The 27,511-nt window shown below is 45.7% G+C and overlaps 1 protein-coding gene across 1 annotated transcript; it reads left to right on the forward strand.

Moving 5' to 3' along the window:
* Positions 1-898: 898 nt before the first annotated feature.
* LOC131215381 (uncharacterized) lies at positions 899-27,360 on the forward strand. Its single transcript, XM_058209770.1, has 7 exons — positions 899-1,024; positions 8,780-8,839; positions 11,161-11,318; positions 19,117-19,393; positions 20,504-20,854; positions 24,130-24,339; positions 27,106-27,360. The coding sequence occupies exons 1-7, from the start codon at positions 899-901 to the stop codon at positions 27,358-27,360; spliced, it is 1,437 nt and encodes a 478-aa protein (XP_058065753.1).
* Positions 27,361-27,511: the final 151 nt, after the last annotated feature.

Raw genomic sequence — 27,511 nt, forward strand, 5'->3', positions numbered from 1 at the left:
CCAAACACCGACCAAACATCGCACACCCGACGCAGAACTCAGCAGAAAGAAATGGACCCGTTGAGTGACGGGTTCGACAGAATGCACACACGCGCGGACGTGCGTCTGTCTGTGTGCGTTGTGTAAGTGTTCAATTGTTTGATTTTATTCGCCGATGTTGTTTTCGGTAGATTATGGACGTGCCTCCGTTGACGGTCGGCGGTGCGCTCATGCGAAGCGAAGTGCATCGATAAGAAAGTGCAGACAGCCGCCGTTCGCTGCTCCAGCTCCAGCTACTCAGTGCAACGAGTGCCATTCGAATGGAACGGAAATGCTTTCACTTCTGCCGTTCCAGCGAAGTAATGCAATTGAAATGGCGAGAATGTTATTCTTTCACGTCCACCAATCGAACTGCCAGAACTGATTTCTACCATTTCCTACGGGCTATCGGAAAGGGATAATGGAAAGTAGAGACTCTACGGCAACGTTAACAATCAACCAACGTCTATTGTATAATGTACCGTTAAGGAATAGTGCTGAACGCTGAACTGCATGATTTGTTGATTTGATGTGTGAAGAATCTTGAAAAATTCGCGAATGAAGAGCTCCGTTTTCATTTTATGCACTGCAAGGCCGGTGGACCAAAAAAGGCTAGTGTTTTAGCCAAGCCATCACCACGTCATCAATGTTACACAATCTAGTCAAACCGCAAACACTATAGGAAAACATTTAACCTACCCCTTAAGTTCATGAGAAAGGTGCAAGTGCAAGGAACGCAGTGACGCAGTGAGGATATGCAGACAGCAGTCAACCCGAACCATAATCGAATTCAGCTCATCGCCATCGGCGGCAGCATCATCAGCATCACCAGGGTGGCAGAGAGATCCGCAGTTTGCTGTTTTTCAAGAACTCATCAAAAATGGATCAGTCCTCGGTGGAGGCCACAATATCATCGTCCTCGCTGTCCACGTGCTCCAACGCCCTGACGCAACTCGCGGACGCCTCGCACAGCAGCGATATGGAGTGCATCGAGGAGAACGTGATTGTGAGTACTGCTCCGTTATAGACTCTCCAGATTTAGTTTGATTCATCATCCGCCAGTCCATTGTCCGGAAGCAGAATTTGGGGAGTCCCCGACATCAAAGCGAAGCTACGCTGAGTAAGCACTTCTTCAGCCACTGCAGACGTTCCAAATATGTTGGAACGAAGGGCCAAATCAAAAACTACTCCATTTCGTTACTACTCCTGGGACAGAAGGTCCTGCATTTACCTGCTACCGAGCTTTAAAACGCTGCTTTTACTGCTGCACTGTGTAACCAGCGATAAGACCGGCACCGGCACAATCGATTTGCGTCACCTCAAAGGTGAGCTCTGCGTGCACGGCACGGCAGCCTGATGGGGAGTGTAAGTCCTGCTTATCTGCGCTCTGCTTCGATGTCGCTCCCCGAACCCCTGTCGATTGTTTGAGCAGCAAACTTCCCGTTTGCCCAAACTTGGCAGTCTATTTCCGTTTACGTGTCAACCACCGTGTCCGGGTCTTTCTTTTGCTGAGAGGATTAGAAGCCTTCCCCGCAAAGGATCCCATCTAATCAACCGACACAACCACTCGGGATCGAGGAACGGCGGAATCAGAAACAACAACACTCGACAAGTTACTCAGGCTCCGTTTTCGGGGCCCCAAGCCCTGTCTGCGTTTCTTGTTAGGGTTTATTATGTGAAGAAGTTGGGTTCCGAAAGAAATGGGCCTCCTTTCTGGAGTACCACATCTTGACTACGTCCCAAGGAAAGTATCCTTTCTTTCGGTTTTCGGATCAAAAGAGGAGTTCGATCGATTCAGTGCGATGTTGCATCTTGTTTCTGGTCGGACGGTCCGTATCGTTTCAGTGGCCTTGGCCCAAAGGGAAACACAAGAACGCTCAAATATAAACATTTAGCGCTTGTCGCTTATTTCGTTGCATCAAGCATACAAAGCACCATCACCGAATCCGAGCAGATTAGCAAATGAAGCGTGCCGAACGGCCTCACTGTGCCGTGATACGAAAAGGCATTAGGCACCAAAACTGCAGCCGGGAGTTTTGGGACTTGTTTCTAAGAAATCAACATAATGCAATCTCGGTTGCACTTTCGCCTGGGCTTACGGCGAAAACTACGGACGGCTTCGGATTCATCTGATCTTCCGCTCCGGTTTGGGGCCGCCCGAAGACTTCGCTGAAGATCTTAACATATTTAATGTACACACAGCAAAGTTCAAAGACAACAGCAGTTCGCAGTCCGCTCGACGGCGCAACATAAGCAGCACCATGACGATGACGATGATGATGATGACGATGATAAACTTTTGTCCGTTCGCTACGCTCGTTAGTCGCTCGCTTGTTTGCTGAGCGCACTTAAGTAGATCATAATGCCGAGGCAAGGAAAAAGAAACCCCAAAGCCCAGCAGTTCCCGAGTTCGAGGGGGCTCCCGTGGCGCTGTGCTGCCCCGTAGTAGATCAAGTACGACGGGAAAAATTGCTTTAGTTTGCCAAAGTACGGACGAAAGTGGCACCTGGGCTCGCCGGGCGAAAGTTGCTCCGAAATTTCGGGAATGCATCACGCAGATTGAAACGGAACACCACGTTTTGGTTTGTACAGTGTATCCGTTCAGTGGCACAAGGAAAAAGATATACAAAAGAGAGTTTGAAGGATGGAAAACAAATGCGTCAATAGCAACAGTTTCACTTATGTTCAGTCAAATCAACTGACATACATTATATTGAGGAATGTACAATGTAAAGCATCTAGTTCAAGGAAACTACATTAAAAAACGGTTTCGAATGGATTTACTACTGTGACCAAAAACTAACGGGAATTTGCTTTTATCTTCAAACCCTCCTTATTTTCTAAATTCATTTCATCCCCTTCAAAATGGTTTTTGTTTGTTTTCTTTGGTCTTTGAACATTTCACAAACTCCTTTTTTCGATAGATCTTGCACAACGAAGGTCTGTTGAAGCATTTTCAAGCTTTATGGGAGCAGAAATTTCATTCCGCAACCACAATTCACTGGAACTGCGTTGTTGTTTCAGTTTGAGTCAAAAAAAAATCTCCTAATTTTTTTACCATCACAAATTCATTATTAATAGACTGTAGTATTTTTTGATCCATTATAACTTTTAAACGTTGCATGTATTGGAATGTCATGGAATGTATTGGAAAGTTAACTTCATTAGATTAATCTTTCTTAATGGTAAAACATTAGCTATCATTAAATGTTTCTTTATTCGTTTTCTATGTTTAGTTTCTTAATGTTCATTCCATTTTCACCATTTTCTATTATTGAAAAGCATGTGATGTGCGATAATTAGTGTTATCAGCACATGTTAATTACTTTAACGTTTTCCAGTAAATGGCTTCCGATTTCAGCATCGCCATTGGTGTGAAAAAAACAAAAATCACATCCACCCATTTTTCTATTTGGCCGCAACCACATCAAACCCTGTGACAGGAGCTGAAATGCAAATTTATAACGAAAGTATCGCATTACAAATCAAAACATCTCACACGGGTGCCCTCGGGTGGGCCGCACGTAACGAATTTCCCACCTGTCTCGTTGTTCTCGTTTTCCGTGGCCAACGGGTGCACTTTTGCATCGTACCTCACAGCTCCGCTGGGCTGCCACGCCCGGGGCAATCCATCAGAGTGCAATTTCATTATGCGCCTATTTTCGATCTCTCTGCACCATAGATCATCATCATCATCGTCAGTAACTGGTTCGAGGTTCTGTGCTTTTTCCCACCCTACGTGTTCCGTTACCATAAAGTAACGGAAAAAATGGCATGGTGCCGCGCATTCTGGATGGCAATCACAGCGAGCATAGCATAGCGGAGCGGGACACAGAAACAAAACAGCGACAGAGACAGCCATCGGGGAATGCACACCAAATCCCATTGCAGCCCAAATCCAGTCCAGGCTCATCGATCATTCTATTTGCCATTTGCGTGGCATCAGCGGGCCGCGAAACCGACTTCTGGCATTGATTTATGGGATTTTCGTCAACCGCGCCCGTCGATACGGACGGAACACAGCCCCGGGATCGGGGCAGTGGGCCCGCTTTTCTGAGGCATAATATTTCGGCGTGCAGTGGCGTGAACATGAAATAAACGTCGAAAACTGACCAAACCGAGGCGTCGAGGCGTTTGTCGCCGTTGCAGCTGCAATGGAACGGACCGAGGGGACTGCTGTTGGCCAGATGACCGTCACATCGGCGAACGAATATTGATTGCAATTAGAGCAAATTGAAAATCTAGACAGTGATTGAACCTATTATTTGTTGGTATATTCACTCGTCGTCCTTGCAGCCGGAACGGGTTAGGATCTTTCCGTTTGGATTACTTCACAAATGAAATGCCCTTCAAAAAGGGCATATGATAATGTGATTAATTCTGAAGCCATCCTAAGTATTTACCGAAGGGACAGGAAAAAATCGTTCATCACGTTTCTCTTGACCGTTCTTACTTATTCATATTTGTGATGGTTAATTTGATAATTTAATTAATCATTGGTTTTATTTAAGATGTTTTGCCAACTATATTGAGACTAGTTATTGCTTTTCTAAAGGCACTACAAAATTTAAAACAAGCTGTAGTCAAGCTATGCAGTCTCTGAGCTACACTACAAACAGCTCTTCTACTAAACAATACTACCTCGAGGCAGTTGAACGTCGGAATTTGGTATTTGCAACTTCAAAAAATGTTCGTACCATTTCACGTTTTCATGGTGGACACTGTGCCAAACCTCAACCTCTTGAGCCTTTTTACATTTGAGCATTTTCCTATTGTATATTTTACTGTTACAGCATTTACTGTTCTTTGATAGACTGCAAACAATCTTATCCCGATTGGTAACAAAACTTCCAATAATCACGGTCAATGTTTGGCCAATGGCAAACTCGATAGAACTGCAGTAAATCGTTTCTGCAATCGCCATCGTTAAAAGTTCGTAAAGTATCGGCATTGTTTAAATTAAACAAAAAACTACGCAAATGTCTATTTCTTTTGATACTCTATCTTTTCTTAAAATTTATTTTATTGGTTGCTAATTTTAAATTGTTATCCTACGTTCACAAATGTAACCCTCAAATGTCACCATTTTAACAAGCTTGTGGTAAAATCAACCGGTGAACCTTACGTAACGTAACCGTAACCATTGCCATTGTTGAGATAATGTCAATCTCGCTCAGGCACAGTTTAGCACCAAAGAAAGAGGTTCATGTTTTTATGCTCATTTTAAATCCTCTTTACACGGATTAGTGTTGGCACAGCGAGATGTCACGTAGCAAAGTGACGCCCGGTGCCGGGATTCGCGCGGCCACAAAAGACGCGCGACGTCCATTTGCTGTCCGCTTGATTTGAAGTTTATTCGAAAAGAATGCATTTTCCGACCACATCGCCCTCGGAGACCCGGACCCCACGGGTACGGGTGCGGTGCAGCGCAAATTGAATTTGAATATGCATCAGCTAAATTTATTGGCAGCGGCGAAAACGGAATGGCAGGGCGACGCCATCTCACCAGGCACGGGGACCGAGCTTTCGCTGCTCGGAAATCCTTAAGGAGTTTACAAGCACCCGCAGCCCTACGGCTGGGAATATTTTCTCCATTTCTCGGGTGCAAATGCCACAAAGTGTCCCCGGCGGGGGTAGACCGGCCGAACCGCATTTCGATTCCTTCGGCAGAAGGCTACCGAAAAAGTTGCACGCCGTGAGTGAGTGAGGTCGCAAACAACGTGTCGAAAGGACCGGCCCGGGCACGGAAATCGATCGGACTGTGGAAGGTGGTGGAAAGTTTTTAAATAAATTATAAGTTCTCGAAATCCTTAAGCGCTTTTGTTTTCCAGTTTGACCTACGGCTTCGCAGAGGATGTAGAAAATTGCAGGCAGCACCTTTCGGGGCGAGTTCACGTGCAGAAAGTACGAGTTACGGAACATTTAAAGAACGAGAGAGAGAAAGGAACCACAGTTCCGTCTCGGCTTTCGGCCTCACCCGTGGTGGGCTGGAAATTTAAATATAAATTGATTTCTGCTGTTAGTCGAACGCATATGCAAAAACGCCCGGCAGGGCCCGGGGATTCATCCGACGTCCCGTTCCGACACTTGTCGGTTGTAAAACCGGTCGTCGTAACGAGCTTCGGGCGGTCGGTGGGTCGGAGGGACGAGAAGCACTTGGACAGGGAGCCCGAACTATGCGTGTGCCAATGTTATTCAAATGGCGTTGGCGCACAAGTGTTTCAACACGATGCCGCCGGACGGCAAGCGGTGGCAAATGGAAAATAAATGTCCTGTAAATGTCTTGGGTCGGCGCTGGACCTGGAAGTGCGTTTGGTCGAGTAGTTTGGCGCCTGAACCAGTCGGCCTAGCCGGTTGCAGTTTCGCTGCAATTAGCAGTCTAACGGGTGCCATTTTGTGTCAATTGCTGAATTATTTATGGGAATAAGAAGCGAAAAATCCCTATCCCAAAAACGCAGCAATTACTAATGTATTAAAAACACATCAGCCAAAGTTCAAGGTGCACCCTTTTGCAACGATTTACATTCTTTTAGGTCGTTTAAAATAGAGTGCCCTAAGAAAGGCATTTTTCAAAGCATGAACATCGAACGATAACCGCCTTGAACATTGGATAGGAGACTAGAACTTCATGTCCACTATCAGGACATGATTGCCTGATGAGTTCCTAGATATTGTGCGTCAAAAAGCTATGTACTAAAGCATGGCCCACTTAGAATCGGGAACAATTGCATGATTTCTAGCAGCGCCTCTGGTGGTCGGATTTCAAAAGTGTTGATAATCATATCTTCAGTAAACATTCAACTTTCAGTGCTGAAAGTTTCATCTTAGTACGTGGAGTTTATGGAAAGTTATGCTTAATTGAACTCTAAAGAGGAAAAATAATTCTGCACAATCACGTCGAAAACACCACGTAGTCTACTTTAAAAATCTCAAAAACACAAAAATTAGCAAAATCAACTATATATGCTGTGCTTTACCGTTTCTGGGAACCCAATACCGTAGATTGAAAGATTCAGAGTAGACGTCGTAGTGGAACATACAATCGGCAGCTGAACTGGAAGGTTTTAAGATCAATCGAGGCAAATCCTGGACTTTCGGTTCGGGATATTGCAAAAAATATGTTACCAGCAAAAGTACTGCCCAGAAGATCTGTCTACGAAGAGGCTACTGTTTTTTGCTTGCATGTAAGCATACAACAAGGACACTTACACAAAATCTAGTCATTAAAACACGCACTAGAAAGTTGTACGAGAAGGTTATGACGAGGTACAAAGGATGCTTGCGTATGGACGACGAAACATACGTGAAATTTGATTTTGGACGGCTTCCTGGACCAAAATTTTATCTCGCCACGACACGGGGAGATGTCCCCTCCAAGATCAAATTTGTATTCGCCAATAAATTTGCGCAAAAATTAATTATATTACAAGGAATTTGCACCTGTGGACAGAAATCAAGGTTTTCATCACAAACACGACGATGAACTCAACTCTATACAAGGAAGCGTGCCACAAAAAGCGAGTTCTATCATTTATTAAGTCACACAAAGGTCCGGTAAAGTTTTGGCCTGATTTGGAAAGCTGCCACTACAGCAGGGATGTAGTTCTGTGATAATTTTATAATAAGGTGGATTTCATCACAAAGGATATCAACCCACCAAGTTGCCCTAAACTCCACCCAATCGAAAATTATTGGGCAACAATCAATAGGAAGTTGAAAAATACTGGAAAGGTGATGTGGGATGCTGTAGAGATGGCGAGAAACTGGATCAAATTATCCGCTGAGGTGAACCAGAAGATTGTGCAGAAAATTATAGCGCGCATTTTAAAGAAAGTTCGTGATTTCATCCGATAATAAATTTCTGAAATTTTTCTCTTAAAGTACAATAAAATACCTTCAATTTGACACCTTGTTGTATTTTCTAAGTCAAACCAACCCAGAGATAGAGCTAATGCAATTGTTCCCGATTCTAACTGGGCCATGCTTTATTCGCTCGTCCTTCTGATCTTTAAGTACGCTTGCATTTGATACGAGGCGCTCCCTTCTATACTTAACCGACGGTCAGTTGAATATCGTAGACGGTCGGCTTAGATCTTGATTTCCCCAATTGAATCGCCGACAATCCTTGCCCAATTAGATCTGCTTGCTTTTGCTCGAAGTTTGAGATGAGAGCCGGACCAGAACCCCCACGTAATGCCCTAATTCGAAACACTATGCACTATGATCCACCCAAGAACTGCAACTTTAGAGATATATTGTTTAATTTGGTTCTATTCGAAATAACCGGTAACTTATATGCGGCCGTGCTGGCCGTGCATTATTTAAACGTATTTCCCACTGATGTAGCAAATCAGCAAATTATTTTCTTTGCACTGCAACATTCTTGAGCGTTTTCTCGATAAAACCATTTCATGACATTCGCAAATAAGATGCCGGGTTGGTGTTGCCGTTGTACTTTTTCAAAGCACCTAATCAAACTGATTGGTCTGCAACTTTGTCGGTTTTTCCGAATTGAAGGAGTTCACCTGGTTTGAGGAAATATTTGGCCTGTCTTTTTAGCAAAAATCTTCAGCAAAATGCTTAAGATCAAGTTTGTTAAGAGTCACAAGCGCACGATTTCCTTTATTAAAGTTTCTCCAACTATATGGATGTGATTCCAAAGCAACCTTTAACCATAAATTACCATAATTAGGCTACATAAATCTTACACCGCAATGAAAAAAACTTTCCATAAACTTACATCCTGTACACATTTCCACAGATAGACGAAATAACGGAAGTGGCCCCAACGTCCGTCACGCTGCGCTACTGCAAACGCAAGGTAAGCCGATCCGCGCGGGGCCATCCAGCCTGACTTTAGTTACCAAATTCCGTCATTCATCATTCCTCGGCGGCGGACGGCGGCTTATCGGAGCGGAGCGCTCGAGTGTCTCGCAAAACTCGGAAGCCATGACAAATTAACTCTTCAAACGCCGGTGCGTTCGTTTTTTGACCCCGCGATGCACTCACCCACCTGTGACATAGTATAGCGAAAGTAGCGTAAACTTTTGCGCCATTACGCCGGAGTTGCCGGGGCGCCAGAAAGGCACGCCCGGAGCTTGGCCAGCTTTTGCCGACCAAATAATAATGCCGCCGGATAATCCGCTCCGCGTTCGCCTTCGCCAGCAACTTCATTTGCAGTCATCCATCATAGAGGTAGAGCTTCCGGTGATGGGTTCACTAGCACGTAAACACCAAAAACCACACACAAAGTTGCGAGTAAACAAAAAAATACGAAACAGCGACGGTTACACACACCGCGAAGTGCCTTCCGGTGGCGGCAAGACCCTCGCCTCAAGTGCCTCCAAAGGGCAACTTTCTCGCAGGACACATTATATTTAAACTTCCGTCACTCATCCGCGTTGCGAGTCACAAAAGTTTCGCGAACCACCCTTACCACCACCGCCGGGCATAGCGGAGCATAACTTTGCACGATGCTTTCGGTGGCGGTGCCGGAGGCGGACCACCGAATTGGCGGGCCACCGTCAGCTTGATCGTGGTTTTTGAAAGCGAAGCCATTTGCCGGTTAGAGACGCCCGAGCAGCCGGCGAATGATCGTTTCCGGTGTGTGCGGCGTTCGCCGTTGGCAAATTGTAATTTATGTAGCGCCATAAGTGATGAAGAATGTATGAGTGTGCCAGCCCATCCGGCCATGGCAGGATTTGTGATGGCCGCACGTAAGGATTTACGGATCCACTCGCCTGCTGGCAGGATGATCCCCAGTGTGATTCTATTTCACAGCGCATTCAAAAAGGAGTAGGAATGTTACGTAAAAATAAATTCCATTTTTAAAACCAAGTCACAAGTTGATTATGTTATTACTTACATAAGTTGTGAAAGCATTTCTGGTAAACAAAAATATGAACAACCCATTATTTTTACGGGCAATTATTCATTGACATTATCTCAAAGAAAACAAATTATGTTTAAGATTCAAATGCAGAGATGAGCAAATGATAGTAAATAGAGTTATTATATGAAGATCGAGAAACAAAATGAAAGTAATAATAGAAAACCAACCGGTAATAAACTATTTATCAACCGGTTTTATTCTATCCTCATTCTAATGACTTAAGCGATTTTCGCTAGTCTAAGAAATTAATCCAACCTTCACCGAACCGACTAAATGTTCAGCAACCCTTAAACTGCCACAGACGACTTTTCAGTCACGAGCACCAAAGTTTCAACAGATTCAGAGCCCTCCATCGACCCCGAAGGATACGTCATTTCTTTGGGGAGGGCCAGGGCTGTTCTCGTAGCGACATCGGTGTTACAACTGCGAATGGACTTCCGGCGGCTGGCAGCGCAGCCAAATCAAACGGCTGCACTGAAATCCTCTGAGCTGAGCACCTGCGAAAACCGGATTCCCATTCATTGGGGGGAGGGCCGCAAGACGTGCATTCACCAGTGCAGAGCGACAAACTTCCTTGCATCATCGTTGGCGCATCCGACACCGGGAAGGAGCCACCATTTCGATGATAAATCTTCGCCCGACGTATAAACCAAGGAAAGCACCCTTCGTTCACCGTCTTTCCGCCGGGAGCTGGGAGCTTTTTCTGACCGGCTTACGAGTGGCGCGGATTTCCGCTTCTTTATGACTCGCACTCGCACCTTTCGCTGGCATCCGGAATGCAGCCACTGCACTGTGATGCTATTCAAAAATCACGCAAACTCGCCTATTTTAATGGATTCTCTTGTAAGGGGAGACTTTTAATTTAGAACCTTTTAATTTATGTACCCTTTTGGGTTGTGGGTTAAAAAAAGGGGTAAATTGATCCCGCTTCGGGTACGCCTTTGCCTTTGAAGTGGTGAGCTTGCGGTATTTTCTCAGAAACAGTGACCCTCTGCCAGGTAGCGTTTATGAACGCCTCCCAACAATGTTGCACCCTGGATGTGTCCCTGGATGGCATTTAATTACTTCTTGTACCCTGCTGCTATCTTTTAACTCGATGCCCTTAATCACACGGACCATCCCTGGGGTCGCTCTGTTGCGGATCAGATTACATGTCAGCGTTCCCTTTCTTGCTGACGATGCCGTTTGCAAATCGGCAGGATATGCGCTGCTCTGCTGTTTCAATTTTCTTTCTCATCATTACATTACAGTTTCTGCGCCCGTATGTAATAATTCTGGCTATGGCCGGTCTCCGACCGAGTTCCATGGATCTGGAGCTCCTGGGACGCTGGTTGGGACACCTGCAGACCATTCTGATCTTGCTTCTGCTCACGCTCGGCTACATACTGCAGTTTATGTTCGGGTTCAGGTAAGCACCACCTTTCCCCTTAGTATTCTTGTCGGGTTAAACCTTGATAAAAACTTTAAAGCGAACGTAATAAAAGGACAGAGTGTGCGAGCGAGAGAGAGAAAGTGATGGCCACACAATAATCATGTAACGTGCCGGCACAATGGCCAATTACGGTGCATTATGCTGCCCGAATTGAATGATGTCCTTCCGGTTGCTTTCATGTTGCATAATCTAGCCCTCAGACAAAAAACTGCCATTGTTAGGCGCTAATGGTTGTAATGTATTGAAAAATATGCTGCCCACCGGACTAACCGTGGTGTGGTGTCGATGACATACAGACACAAAAAAAGTGGACACAATTGCATAAACGCTACATAAAAAAAACCGGGGCCATTGCAGGACGTGCAGCCAGCTCAAGCCCGCTTCAGTGACACTTCACTGCGACACGGTGAAAAAAGGGCAAGCACAACCCTCGTCCACAGGACATTTTCAGCGATGGATGATCCGGTTTTGTCCGTGTGCCGACACACAGCGACACGTGCAAAGTTGGCAAACGCGGTGGCGGTGGCCTCGCTGTGGCCACAGCGTCGATAGAAAAACAAATCAGCACACATCCGAGAGCGCCCCGAGTCTGGAACGTGTTTGGGAAAATGGGAAAAATCTCCACACGAGAGAGAGAGAGACCCCAACCACAAACCGGAAAAAAGCTTCCGACACGTGTGGTGGTGTGCTGGAAGTGGAGCATAAAAATACATTACAGTCTCCGTGAGGGGACTACCCACGGGACACTGTTGGCAACAGGCAACGAACCGCGTCTCTGGGTATGTTGAACCTTCCCTTCAAGGATTTGCTCGCACGCACATCACCCGGGATCGGCTTTGGTTGACCTGGTTCGGGGCTGAAGCGAAGAAACATAACTTCTGCCCGCGAGGAGCCAGAAGAAGAGTTGAAGGTTTAAGTGGATGATATTTTTTTAAATTCGCCCAACCAAACCCCGGATTTCCCGTTAGCCTTTTTGCGAGCGTACCGAGCGCGACGCGGATTACTTTTTTGACGATCATTTATAACACCGGTAGAAAAGGGACGCGCACGCTGCCCTTGGCTGCGCGAGAATACCTGGACCCCTGGACGTGGTAGCCGGGTTTTTTGGGAGTAGTGGAAAAATTTAAATACCCTTTTGTAATGTCCGCCCGGGATGTGTGACGGAAGAATTTGTTTCCAGTACGGTTCGGTGCGGCCAGGGTGCCAAAATAAGGTACTACGGTGCGACTCCGAAATCCGGACTTTATTAAAATAATAAAGGGATTATAAATATTTATGGCGGTCCGCGAAAAGCTACGCCGATGAAAAATAGTACCAACCGGTCCCCGTCCGCACCCACTGGACCGTGTGTGAGGGGGGGGGTGTGGGCAGCATGACATTGGAACACACACTTACACATACGTACGTTAACCTTAGTACACACTTTCGTGTGCAAATTCGGACCATGGCGCGTAGTTTCCAGGGTAAAAGGTGCGGGAAAGGTCTACGAAAGTGAGAAAAAAGCGATCCGGGTCTCGAACTCGGGATCGCTCAGTTCTATTAGAAAGCCCGTGCCAGTTGAGCCATGACGACGGTATGACAGAAAGAAGTAATAGATGGACTTAATCGCAATGCAAGAGATATTTTAGTGTTCGTTTTAGTACTCAAAATTCGATCTCCTTTAAGGGTGCATACAATCATCCAACAGTTTTGTAAGTTTGACTTTCGGAGTAAGTTTGTGCACTTTTTCTATTTCATTCATCAGTATGAGTTTGTGCACATTTTCTATTTCATTCATCAGTATGAAACGGCCTGTAAAACAGACAACATGTTTTTATATACCGTATTTTTTCGTGTATAACGCGCACCTTTTTCCCAATTTTTTTAGCTCTAAAATCTGGGTGCGCGTTATACAAGGGGAGTAAAAATTTTGTCCCCTATAAACTTACAAATGTGCCCTTTTGGGTATATATTTTATGGTTTTATTGGATAAATTATGAAATGAAACATTTGTTAGGAACATAATTATCCATACAATATCGACATTAAGTCATGGCAGGGAATTAAAACAGAAGTTGTTGTGAAATCATTCAAAAAATGTGGCATCAGCAACGCTATGGATGGATGTGAAGATGTCGCAATTTATGAGGACTCTTCAGAGAGTGACAATGAGGGGTACATTGAAGAGCAATTAGAGAATATCAATTTGTCAGACAGCAGTGAATCTGAGTTTGAAGATTATTACGAAATATAAACTACTAGTATGTCTTTTGCAATGTATACGCATTTTATCTTTAGTCTACTTTAGAATATTTAGAATAATACGAGGTGCGTTCAAAAAGTTCTGACAATTTTGTATTTACTCGGGTTACAAGTGTTCAATTTTCAAATTTTTTTCGATGTTAGGTTGCTATTTACGTCACTCACTTATGGTGAAACTTTCGGCCAATTTGAATAATTAATAAATTTTTAACAGCTGTTTTACTGTGCACGTGTCTTGGCCCATCGGCGATTTTTGTTTATTCCGAAAAATTGATGAAGAAGAATTTGTATCAAATTTTGTGTAAAAAACGAAATTAAAAGCTCGGACGAAATTTAAATGTTGACTGTAGCTTATGGTGATGCTATTAAAACCAAAAGCAGTGCTTATCAATGGTTCAAACTTTTTTCAGAGGGCCTAGGAGATGTGGACGTCAAAAAGCCATGTTTGGTCGAATGTAAACAGTTTAGCTAACAGTTTTCTTCGATTACAGAGTCGTGGTGTATAATGAGTTGTTGCCAAAAGATAGAATAGTCAATAACGAATATTTCCTAATAGTTATGCACAATTTGCCCGAAGCAATCCGTCACAAACGCCCGGATTTGTGGGAAACCTAAAATTGGTTGTTGCACTTTTGCTTACAAATCGTGGTTTCTGCTCGAATTTTTGGCCAAAACAACACACTGATGATGCCAAAGCTACCATTTTCTCTAGATCTGGCCCTCTGTGCCTTCTTCTTATTCCGGAAACTGAATGAGGCCATGAAAGGACGACGCTACGATACGATTTAGGTGATAAAGACGGCATCGCCAATGAGAAAAATCTTGTCCAAGCAAAAAAGTTGTCAAAAATTGACCGATTACTTAAAATAGCCGAATTTTTCACCATCAATCACTGACATGTGTAGCAACCTACCGCCCGGATATATGTAGCCCGCGTACATACAAAATTGTCAGAACTTTTTGAACGCCCCTAGTACATCATTATCATTGGGTATTTGTTGGATATCTGAAATATGTATGTAGGAAGGCAGGACTCGGAGTTGTCTCGAGCGAGAGTTAGCGGAGGACAACCCCGAGAACAACTTCGAGTATAAAAGGAGGTCGGAGCGCAGAATTTAGTCAGTCGCAAAACAGCAGTAGACCAGAGCGGTCTAACGTTAGTGATCTCAACTACGAAAGAGGAATAAAGTTACGAAAAGGAAGAAAATTCCAGTCTATACTGTTTTTCCCTTTCTTACATGTATGATAAAAAAACTTTTTTCCATTTTTTTTTCTCTTAAAATATGGGTGCGCGTTATACACGGAAAAATACGGTAATTGTTTTAATGTAAATGCAAATTTAACTAATTTTAATTTGAAAAACATTAAAACCCCATACTCTTGATATCGTTAGGGTATTAGTTGCAATAGTGAAATTAAAATCGCCAATAGCTCTAGTCAAACAACTGCTAAGCTAAAAATATAATGTGTATTCGATCTATTTATGTGCCATCTTTCGGACTTATTACCTATGAAATGGCAAAACGAGGGGCCAAGTGGCAGAAACCTCCCAAAAAAGATTAATCATTTTTCTAAGCAATTTTGATTGCCCGCTTTGAGTAGCGGTTCTCAAAACGATAGTCTAGTGATTGCTTCCGGTGCAGCTTATGCCACGTTGCACACCGAGCAACATTGACGCAGCTCTGCGCCGTTTTCGATGCTCTTGCGTTGGTTTTCCCACCGCAGTTTTGGGGCCGAATGTCTGGACGGGTTGTGAAATTACAAAAGCATAAACTCGCCCGGACGGCCGGGTGAGCACATAAAACATCCCCATGCGCCGGCATGCGTCCCGGGCTCGTGTGATTAATGTTTGCACTTCGCTCTCTCACACGCCGCACGCGACATGGAAAAGTGCAATTTTTCAGCCAACCCTTCTGTCGCCAGACCCACGAAATCAGACCCACGCTGGGGGCCGAGGGTGGCCGGGGGAGAAAACACATAAACCAACCCTATTTTTCTCCGGCCTTGGGCCCGTTCCTTCCCCGGGACGTTACCAGCTTGAAACAAACGAACCGAACGAAAAAAGAAACACGGGATGATGGCACAAAACAGGGAAAACCCTCTGGCCCCGTCGGGTTAGATAATGAACCATTCCAACTCAATTTCCCCTAATGACCGTGATTACTGGCGGCGACGGTGGTGCTGCCGGCTTCGGGTGGTCTTCGCATAAAATTCCATCATCCAGCGAATCTGGCCAAGCTGCACTTCATTCACATGGAACTCGCCGTGTACATGGAAAGCAGTCCCCGGCGGAGCCGCGAGCGTAGGGCGATCGAACCGTGGCCCTAATCCTGCCATTCGTTTCCGGGCCCCGGTGGGGACATCGTATGCTTTCGTGCGATCCGACGATTCCGCAGCTCATCGCCCATTTTGCGGTGCACTCGTGGGCAATCCTTGGAAGGAGAAAAAAACAGGAACAATAATGATGCGACCGGAACTCGCTTGCGCTTGCCAACCTTTAATCATCACTTTCCTCCGGTTGAGTAAGCAGTTTGGCCAACGGTTTCGGAGTGATCGGAGAATTTGGCGAAGCTTATCGTCGGTCTGTTCGCTGCATCCACGATGCAGCCGGGAAAGTAAAATCGAACCGAACCCACAGCAATCATTACGCCAACAGTGCGCTCGGCGACGCGTAAGAAATGGTTTCCAGTCTGGGGCTGCCTTTACTGCATTCGCGATTCTCATCTTGCCCGAACCCACATTTCGGGCAACATCATTAAACTTTGCGATTTTTCGTTTTGTTTGTGTTTCGGTTGTTATCTGTCCCGCGCGCAAATTGTTGTCTGCACACCACCTGCCGCGTGCCCCGAAGGAGTCACGAAGCTTTCCCGCCGAGTGTCTGTGTCGGATTTTCCCATGGCCCATGTTTTCGTCGTCTGGCAAACGGTGCCGATTGGCGGCTGCTTAATTCGCTGGAGGCAGAAAGTCGAAACTTTCAACAGCGAAGGGACCACCAGTCCCTTCGCTCAGCAGCCCCCGGCGGGGGTCGGACAGCAAAAATTGAGACAAATCGCCTGGGAGCGAGCGAGCTTTCCTGCTGGGCGATCGCTTCTCAGTCGGCTCGGTCTTGAAGCACCGGCCGTTAACAACCTATTGATTGGCATTTTCCGCACGCCCTGCATCATCGACGGGGCCGTGGACAACCAAAAAATCTTTGACCCCTCGGAACGCCGGTTGTTAAGGGGGCGCGCCGTTTTATTGCGATTTTATTCTGCTTTCGTGCGCTACAAGCCACCGGGCGTCTCCATCGCGAAAGTAATGCCCTTAAAGTGGGTTCGAGCGGAACCGACGCCCACGGCTCTTGGGCTGCTCCTTGAGGAAGGCTCCACCTGCTGTAGCTGTAGTGTACCTTGCTGTTCTGTGAAAACAAAACCCAAAAACCGGGGCTTCCAACCGGGTGGACTTTTTCGGGTGGAAAACTCGGCCAAGCTCGCGGCTCGCTGGATTGTGAAATCCCCATTCTCGACCGGCACGGCCACCGGTAACCCAAAAAACCGTCCCCAGAGAGCGGAGAGCGGTTGGCGAGCGACCGGGCAACTCATTTCACTGAAGTATTTAGATCGTTACAGACCCGGCCCCGGCTGGACCGGCGACGGTGAACGCCCGAGGGCGCTTCTCGGACTAAATTTAAAATCTCGAAGCTAATGCGCTAAACGCGGGAGCAAATCGTTTCGAGCGAGGTTGGCTCTAAATAATTTGGACAAAGTTCAGCAGCAACACGACGCAAATGCTTCGCTCGTTCCATTAATTGGGTCAGCCATTGTGTGTGGACTTGGAATGTCAGTTAAAATAAGCCTTTCCGATCAGAGTCACAATTTATGGCGTATGACGTATGGTGAAACAAGCTGAAAATGGAAATTATGAGTATGCTTAACGTACAAATGGCTCGCTTTTTACATCAAACAACAGCTTCACATCGTCTACCCGTGGCGTATGAATAATGTTCGGTTTCCATTCAAATTACTTTTAAATAAGTTTGAAAAGGGTGTGAACAGAGAACTAACATGTATTTTTATGAAAGCCGAATTAATTTAAATAGCACACCATATCAGTTAGAATAATAATTCCAGCGATTTGGAGGCTTATTTCTGGAGGACATATTTAAGCTGTGTTTTTATTTCGCAGTCAGTAAAGCTTTCTGACTTAACACCTTTCAACTAACAGTCTATTTCTTTACAAGTAAAAATGTCGCACGCAATGTTTGAAAACGGCGAAAAGAATGGAAGCTGAGAAAGGAGTCAAACGATACTGGCTACAGCATTTGCTACGAGAACCGAGGGATTTAACTGAAATCCGACACAAAAAAGAACGATAAGAGAGTTTAAACCATGCATCTGATTTGATACAAGTTGTATTTTTTTTTGTAAAATTTCCATTGGTTCGTCGTCCGCTGGAATACTGCAATCTATATCGTGTGTGAAAGATTTATCAAAATCAATCAAAGCACATTTTGTGTGTTTGGTGCAAATGAATATAACTGTAAGAATCTTAAACGAAAACTTTGAACAATTTATCACCGAATTTATAAAGTGATAGTAAAGCAAACATGTGCAGTTCCTCTTCGCCAAAAGCGTTCCTCTTCAAAATGGTCAATAAATTGATGCAGAGCTAGTGCAACAGTCGAAATGCGTTTTTTGTGCCTTTCACTAACCACAAATGAGTGAACGATTTTCACGGTAAATTGTGTGTTCTGCCATTCTGCTGCAAAAAAACAGAAACGAAACAAACACACATGGCGGTCAATTTCGTTCATGCGATTCATTTTTTACCTTGTGTGTAATTTCACTTTACACCAAACCACCACCACCACCATTTGTAGACATTTTATTTGTGGTGGAAACGTTGCAAAAGTAACCAACAATTTGGCACCGTCCCAAACCATAATCAAACCATAGTTTGTTGGAACTGCACTCACCACGTATTTGTTTTACGGAGGAGCATTTCGCAACAAGCGAATAGAAGGTCCTGGTCCTGCTGGGCCGGGAAATTCATCATGATGTGATGAAATACGTCAACCCGGAGTAAAATAGAACCATCATCACCTTCTCGGTGGCCGAATTCATCACAACACCGTTATCTCCATCGTTTCTATTTGACCAACAGAGGCAACACTGGCGAGCGCCATCTGGAAACAGCTAGTTGCTGGTGCTGCTGAAATGCAGGCTCTAAACTGCCAACTGGCAGAGGCAATGAAATAAATTTCTTTGAAATGAAACAAACTTTATAAAACGAATAACAGGTACCTCGTGCAGCTTCTGGCCAATTCCGAACACAATTCAAAATATAATAGAGATTGCTGCCATTGAATAAAATTAGCGGCCACCGGAATTTGTAATAAAATATGGTAGCTATGTTAGTGAAATGAAAAAGGGACGACAACTGCCAAAAGCTACACAGACCTAACAACGCCATGAACAAAACACTTTTGCTTTAATTTAACATGTTTGCAATCAATTGTAAATTGTTTAGTTTTTGTTTTCAACCTCTCTGCAAGGCGTGACTATGGGTTCCCGGTGGTGGGCGAGTTGAACCCAGCATCTCCGTCGACCACAACCAGCAGCATTGCTATGCTGTCGTGGCCACCACGGATCTCGGAAGGACCACCGCGTAATACGACCAGTTCAGAGGCAGATCGAACCGAAACGGTGGCTTCCGGTGAAACCATCTTCATCTATCTGGTTCCGGCCCTGCTGCACCTGAACGGGTATCTGTTGGCAGTCTTCATTTATCGATTCGCCGACAACGAACAGCTGCAGAGTCTCGTCGAACGGGTACGTACCATACGAATGGCAATGTGCACCATCGGTCGAGTAAATTAGAAAATGGCAATCCGACCAAAGTCGGATCAAATCTGCTTCCTGGGAAACGCGTGTGTCTAATATCCTTAATGGATCCCCATTTACCGCCATTAAATTAAAGACGGTGTTCGCTAATAATGGCAGCACAAGGTAACAGTACAGTACCGTCCAGTGATCATTTATTCGTCAAGGACTAAAGTGGCAAACATAATTGTTAATTGGAATACTCCCGATAAAATGTTGGTGTTGATACGTTAATCAAAAAAGGTGAGCTGATCAGTTGATTTATAATTAGCTTCCCTCGACAGGTTTCAGGTGCAGCTGAATATTACCGAGCAGATTGTCGTTAATATCGTCACGTTATCACTCTCGACGTGCGTGCTATCTTGGCTACATCTTTTTTACCTCGAATATCAACAACAACCCTTCCCTAGCCAAATGTTGAATTACCTGTATTTTTACCGGTGCCTGATAGCATAAAGCAACGGTCGGAATGGAACGGAATTTTTAATATTGGTCGATCGAAAACTGTCGCCAGAGTTTGCCCAGAGAAGGGCAATACGGTGATTGAAAGATAACCAAAAAAAAAAAATGGTTGTTTGGAATCTCTTTGTGCAACTCGAACTCCACCGTTGGCTATAATTAACGAAGCACCGTCGATGTCCGACTGCCACGAAAAACACAAACCCTGCCTTCAGCGGCCATTTTTAAATGTTGTGTGCCATCGTCAAGCTTCGAGGCTTATGTCGAACAAGGTGCGTAATGTTTTACAAAATTATTTTCACATCCTTTTATTCGGCTCCGCTTTACCGAATTGAGCCCCCCGGAAGGCTCGTGCACTCCGGAAGCGAACAAAGAGAAGCCTCGTTCCCAGGCAGTGCACGCAGCACCGCGATGAGTTTCGCATTTCAATGCAGGGCCATTCTCGATTCTTTCGTTGTTTTTTATTTCAATTACAACACGAAACAGTGTCGTACTCCATTTTTTGCCAGCTCAGGAGTGAGTCTTTAAAGTTAATAATTTAATAATTCCGATCGAGGAAATGCGATTCAGTTCCACAATTCCGTATCGTCTCATTCGCAGGTATTTATTCTCAGCAATAACCCTCGGCGCGCGGTGCTAACACTTTGGGTGTACTTTGCGCTGGGCCTTGGGTGGCTGGGCGCCTCCATCGTTTACGTGACGATGCTCTCGGGTGACGGGGCCGCCGGTTACGCGCGGTTCAATTCCTTCCGCTGGCCCCTGAGGTTCGGGTGGACACACACTGCCGAGCTGCTGAAAACGTTTCTCACCGTTACGATATTTTTCCACGATCTCGTGCAAATGGTGGTGATCGTAAGCTACAGCCTGATATGCTATCTGCTGCGCTGCTATTTGAAGGCCCTTAAAGAGAAGCTGCTTCTTCATACGATTGAACCGCTCAACTGGATGAGGGTAAGTGAAGCTCTTCGATTTCGTTTCGGTTTAAATTACCCCAAAAATTAAATCATAACGATAAGCGGAACTAACACTTAATTTGTTTTTCGAAAATTCCACAACGGCACACACGGCATTCATCTTCCGTCTTTATTAAGTTTGGACGTGCAGCGATAAACAGTTTCATCCCAAACAGGACAGCAAATGGCCAAATAGAGCCAAGAACGATATCTTCACCGCAGCACCATCGGTTACGTTACGCTTAGGGACATCCGAAAAGAAGTGATTCATGGAAATCCTCATCCTTCTGCATCGTTCCGGCAGCAGCAGACGTATGTGTTGCATCGGACGATTGGCTAACGGATATCGATCCATTCCAATTAGGGAATGAAAAGTTAAGACGCCATCATTCCTGCTCGGCATTTGGTTGAGATTGGTTCGTTTGCCACCGTGTCTCTGTGTAACGGATGCACTGTCTTTACCTTTCAGCGAGGATGTTTTTCTATTTGGTGTACACTCAGCAGCCTGAATCTGCTGCTAAACGAACCAGTGTCAGTTCGAGGGAGATAACTGAGCTGTGAGCTGCAGTTTGAATAGATAAAAGAATTTTCCCCATATACATGTTAGGTACAAATTACTAGGTAATCTAAAATATTAGGTAGCAAGTTAGGTACCGATACCTAGCCATTCGCTTTCAATAGAAAAATAAATGGCCACCCCTTAATGTTTGTTTATCGATGAATTGCCAACGTCGATCACAGCCTCCGATCACGTGCGGTGCCATCCGCTGCCAAATGGTTAATCTCCCGACTGCCAAAAGCCACTGCAAACACATAAATTGACACATAACGATGGGACTATTTGTTCACAGTCAGCAATCAACCAGAGCAAGGAATAAAGCGGAAAAAATGAATGAATAATTTATCGTCTTAATTTTGAATTCGCTTACCGAGATTTGGCGATGGCCAATGTTCGCCGATCGCCTCGTCTCGTGGTCTCGTGGCTGAAGAAGCTAGCAAGAATCTGGCCGAAGATGCGAAACCGAAATGTGCTCAGAACCTGAAGGTAAAATCGGCCACGGCCAGTTGCGGCCATACCGTGATGGCCGTGCCGGTTCCGATCGAAATCGACCATCGGAATGCTAATGGACGAACGGAGTAAAGCTTCAGCCGCACATAAATTATGCTATGGTCAATGGTTGGCTATTTTTGATTTTTTCGTTGCTTTGTTTTTGGTACTGTCTCTTCGCAGTCCTAATGGTGGAAATTCTATGCCCCCGGGGGCATTAAAGCGACGACGATTGACACAGATTAAACGTTACGAAACGCGACCATGAGCGGTTTTCCATGAAGGCCACCATCGGATCGGAACGAGTGTCGTAACGAGCTTTCGTTCTTTGTGGGACGAGTAATTTGCTAGGCCCCGAAAGGACATTGATTGAACGCTGAAATGGAACGAATTAATACGCGAAAATTGACTGTAATTTCGCCTAACATTGCTTTTTGTCTCACTAACTTTATAAAAATAATGCGCAGGTATTGCGTTTGGAATGGTCTGCTTTCTATATGTTATGAGAAGCATCTTTTGAAAAAGTTTTTTGCGTATTGAATGCGTTTTGCTGGAATTGTATACTTTATACAACAATGTAAGTTTTTCGGGAATCAAACGAATTATTATATTTCGTAATTTGCCCTCAAGGACAACTTGAAGAACTCATTTTTGAAGAAATAAAACTTGTCCATTCCAAATTATTGCCATCAAACTTTGCTACGATCAGTCTACTGTCAACTATTTTCCTTCGTCGCGGCTATCGTTGAACTATTTACCGATCTACTTGCCAAGTTCACGTTAAACATCAATACCAATTGGGACAAAATTAAATAACTTCTCACCTCTCTTGCCAGAAGCGGTCAAATTGTTGGCAAAGAAACTTTCGTCCTTCTGCTCGAAAAAGCTCGAAATCGAACCAGCCGCGCCACTAATCCGCCATCCGATGTATGATTTGTGTTCGAGAAACCTCCGGAAACACTCTGCGCCCGATTCCCAGGATAATTGGCATAAATATTCCCGTTGGCCGGAATTCAATTAAACGCTTGTTTTGCAAAAGTATGGGGATGGGTCTCGGGTTGGGACGGGTTGGGTGTGGGAAAATTTATCGAACTTTCCACGAGAATTTTCCCAGTACGGCCCAACGGTGGCGCATTACGTCGCTGTTGACGGTCATTCCCAGGCCAGACCAGCCAACTAGCCCGAAGTTGGCAAGTAATTAACGAGAGCATTCGTTACTATCTTCCCAGCGAAGGAATGCACTGCTTCTCGTTGGGTCCGCTGGGGGCCCGGTGGTGGCCCGATTGGAAAACCCGATGATGGAAAACTCGATACCACAAAAGCTTAGCAGGCCCAGTGGCCGGCCCGTGAATGTGACCCTACTACCCATGCTGCCGTAGAACATTCGCTAATTCGCCCTCCCCATTCAATTAGAGATATTTTCCGCATAATCACTATCATAATCTATCGAATAAATAAATCACGAGACCGAGTCTGAGTGTGGGAATGGGAGTCGCTACCATAACCGGGCATTGCCCAGGCTTGTAACAGCGTTCGAGGAATTTTGCTGGCCAATATGCAAATAGAAAATGGCGGCGCACAAAGTGGTACAAGCAGTACTGGTAGGAGATGAAAGGACCTCTCATTTGCGGCCCTTTAATCGATGGTCAGATTTTGTGTAGCTTGCACCGTTCGCGAAATTCTGGGACGCTAGCACGGGCGGAGCAGGGCGGAGGGCCTAGTAGAATGCCTAGACCCTCTGCACATACCTCGAATCTAACATTTTGCTAGGCAGCCGTCCGGTACAGCTAATGCCGACCGCTGCAGAAAAGGTAATCCTTTAAAGTATGGATTTAAAGTTGGAAGGATGAAGTTAAAACTGGAAACGTTCCTTGTCGGAACATTGAATTTAAGGATCGAATCGAAGCATCGGCGCGAAACATGACATCGTTATGACTAAACTTATTGGGACCACTTCTTAAGCCCCAATGGTGCAATTTACAACTATTTTTTGACAGTGGAAAAAGAGTTCCAAAGGAGAGCGCATATTTCTTTAAATTCATTCTTTTAACTAACGAATAACTTATTTCATTCTAATTATGCTACTTGAACATTCTAGTGTAATAGAGCATACCTCAACTGTGTTGTACTATTTCCTGCTGCCACCCTTTTTAACTACATTTCCGTTTCCATTTCTACGAACCACGGAAAACATCAAAACCCACCCCGCTGACCGTCGGTGACAGGAGATCTGCGAGTTCCGGAAGCTACTACACCATCTGAACACGCGGATTTCGCTTCCGGTCGCCAGCCTCACGGTGCTGAATCTCAGCTACGCCGTGTCGAGCGTTGTCCATCTGTTTCGCGATATGACGGCGTGCCCGATTAACATATTCACCGCCAGCCTCACCAACATCGTGCTCTGGCTGCTCATCGCACTGTTGCCGTTCTTTCAGGTAAGCCACGGTCGAGGTCTGCGCGTTTGACCACCGCGTAAGACCACCAACGCTACCTGTCCCGTACCTAAATCCCCGTCGGGCGGTGTAATCCATCGGATCACCGGCAGCACCATTTGTGGCTGGCCTTTTGCGTTCTTGGAGGACGTGCAAAAATAGCACACCGGCACAGGGGCAACGTGTTTCACTAGTCCGGCCCGAGGGTCGCTGGCAGAGTTCCAACTCTTGGTCGGTGGCCGAGGGTGGCCGCAGACCACAGAAAATACAATGCTAGACGCGTTTTACAAGCGACGCCCTTATCGACGGAATCTCCATGCGTGCAATTACGAGGCACGATTCGGATCGATCCGAAACCGCAAACGACTCTCCAAACTACCTTCAAGGGCGCTTCGAGTAGAATGGCCACGATTAGGTCAGAGCAAAAATATGTTTAGGGAGAACCGATTGCGCCTGATTGGAGATGATGCTAAAAATATCTCCTTCCTATTTTCAAAGGCCAACAGTACTTAAACCCTCAAAGTCAGCGCTCTATTGAAACAATCAATTCAATAATAAAAATTAAAGAAAAAAGACAACTAAGCCACAACATGGAAGTTGAAAAACACAGCAAAGAGTAGGGTAAGATTTGAAGGAGCACTTTGAATGATTAAACCTCGAAAGAAGGAAATCGCCAGTGTTCCAACCTAACGCCCAATACCTGTGGTAAGACAAGCCGAGCCGCAAATTTGATTACATTTTTGTGCCGTAAATCTCCTTTCGTTGATCCTACACGATACGACGAGCTCTGGCGGGGAGTTCCGACGAAAATTCCCAGCAATTACGCCCTGGTAGACCTGGTTGTTGGAGAGGTCTTTAATGTAGGGATTAAAAATATCCAAAACGGCCAGCTGCCGGTTCCGGGCCTTCAGTGAATTAATTTAGAAAACACTACCGCTTTCATGTTCAAATTCATTAAGATTTCGTGCGGAATTCAGTGCTCCGTGTATCATGCTATTAATGCTCCATTTCACATCCCTTTGCGCATCTATTGGCATCGTTTTTAATCGCCCTCGTCAATTCTATAGGTTGACGGTTCGATGGGTTCCCGTGGCAAGCTGGAGGCAGGTGTTACATTTTTTCTCACAGTAAAATGGATTATGCGGCGAGCGAGTGGGTCTAATTCCATTCATCCTGGCTCCCTGGCACTGTTGGGCTAGGCTTTCCGGTTTGCCCAAAACATTCCATCCAAACAGCGTAATCCATCAGAAGAACACCCCGCGAGCCAGAGCCCTAACAATGATGCAACCCGAAAACGGCCACGAATTAAATCTGCATAATCTGCAACCTTCCTAAAACCGAACAAAAGTGCGCTTTTCAAAATAGCACGGTGCATGTCAATTAACGGACGTTTAATAGGCACGCATTAGCACGGATAATGGGCGCATGGTGCGTACTGGCACCCGGTGAAGGAACTGCGGGAAACAGCACTACGTTGAAACGGCGCTCCGGACCCACCGACCGAGGCGCTGTGCATCCAAGGCCAGGAAACATTCCGCGACGCGATCCGTGCGCGCGTCCAAAGAACTACTACTGCGCGCGGTCCTGAATGGGTCCATCCCTGCCCTGGGTGCTGACTAATTAATAGCCAATTAAACGAAACCATTTTCGATGAGTGGTGAACCCGCGAGGGCCCGCGGCGCCCGCAACGCAACGACCTGTATCCGGCTTTAGGGGTCGGCTTTCATGAGTGCTCGCGGGAGGCGCGTAAAATCCGTCAGTGCGTCAGGAGAGTAGACTGCAGGCCAGCCAGGCTTTTTGGGCACATTTTAGTCCAGGTGGCCCCCACGGGTGGGTTTGAGAGTTCCTCGTTATGGGATAATTAAATGTCGGTGCGCGGCCCGGGGCTCCGGTGCGGAAAGTTCTAAAACTTTGAACACTGCTAATACGCTGCATGATGGGTTGACATTCCGGAATGAGCCTAAAATAATCAACGGGATACATTATTTCTCGGGCACCGGCCTCGCGCTATTCTATTGAATTAAATTACACCCTTCCCGTGTGAGGTTCAGTGCGCTGCCGAGTGGCACATCCCTCTCGAAGCCGGTGCCGGTACAGTAACGCAATTGTAGAAAAGTTGACACAATGTAGACACACCGCGTGGCATTTCGCCCCAGGAAGTACTAGGAACTGCACGCAACCTACACATTTCAATGAATGTGAAACGTTATGTTGGCCAAGTTATGCCAACTTTTTCTCTCTTCAACCGCACACACGCACATGTTTTTTTGAAATGGAATTCTCATGACCGGGCCGGGTCAATCGTTTGATTGGCTCTGGAAGCCATAATTCCTGCCATGGTCATCAATCGGAAGCCGCCCTTCGAACTCAGTATCACGACCTCAAACGCTGTGCATTGATTATTCGAGCCTTGATTGAAAACTTTCAATTGATGGCGAAAACTAAGTCCAATGAGACAGGAACACAAGAACGTTTCACATATTGAAAGTAGCTTCTCTGTGACCCACACTGAATGTTGTATTTTTTTTTTCTAAATCTGATTAGTTTATGAAACCGTCCCAGATTCCTCCAGCGCTTTGTAGCCGGTGGGGATTACGAAAACAAAATTGATCCCAGATTGACGCTCGAACTGAACATCCGACAAGTAATAGAAGGCATTTCAATCAAACCCCCGGTCCCAAATCTCCGCACGATGAGCATTCCATCCGGTTGTGGCATGGCACGAGATTTGGGAAGATTTTTTCACCTTCTTTCATCGTCCATTTGCAGGCCGCCAGCTTAACTGTCACCTGCCGCCAAACGCAATCCTGTGGCCATCTGATAAGCATCCGCCCGTTCGTGCACCGCAACACGTCGTCCGAGGATCTGAACACGGTCCTGCTGTACGCTTCGTCGCTGAAGATGGCGGCCAAATTGTTCCGGATGCCCATCCGCGCCCACTACCTGTGCTTTTTCGTGCTCGTCTGCATCCTCACCGTCCTGACGTTCGGAATGTGTCTCAACATTTCGTCCGGTTGGCGCTAAGTTCGCCATTGAGCTTGGATCCGGAGGATGGAGGCAGCCTCGAGAATGATGAGAATTACCAGATCCTGCGAGTGTGTCGACCGTAGCGAGGTGCTGGCGGTGGTGTAGCTTAATGCACCAACGCAGAGAGCCACACCTTCTCGGGGATTGG

The sequence above is a fragment of the Anopheles bellator genome, chromosome 1 (genome assembly GCF_943735745.2).
Source record: "Anopheles bellator chromosome 1, idAnoBellAS_SP24_06.2, whole genome shotgun sequence".
NCBI classification, from domain to species: domain Eukaryota; kingdom Metazoa; phylum Arthropoda; class Insecta; order Diptera; family Culicidae; genus Anopheles; species Anopheles bellator.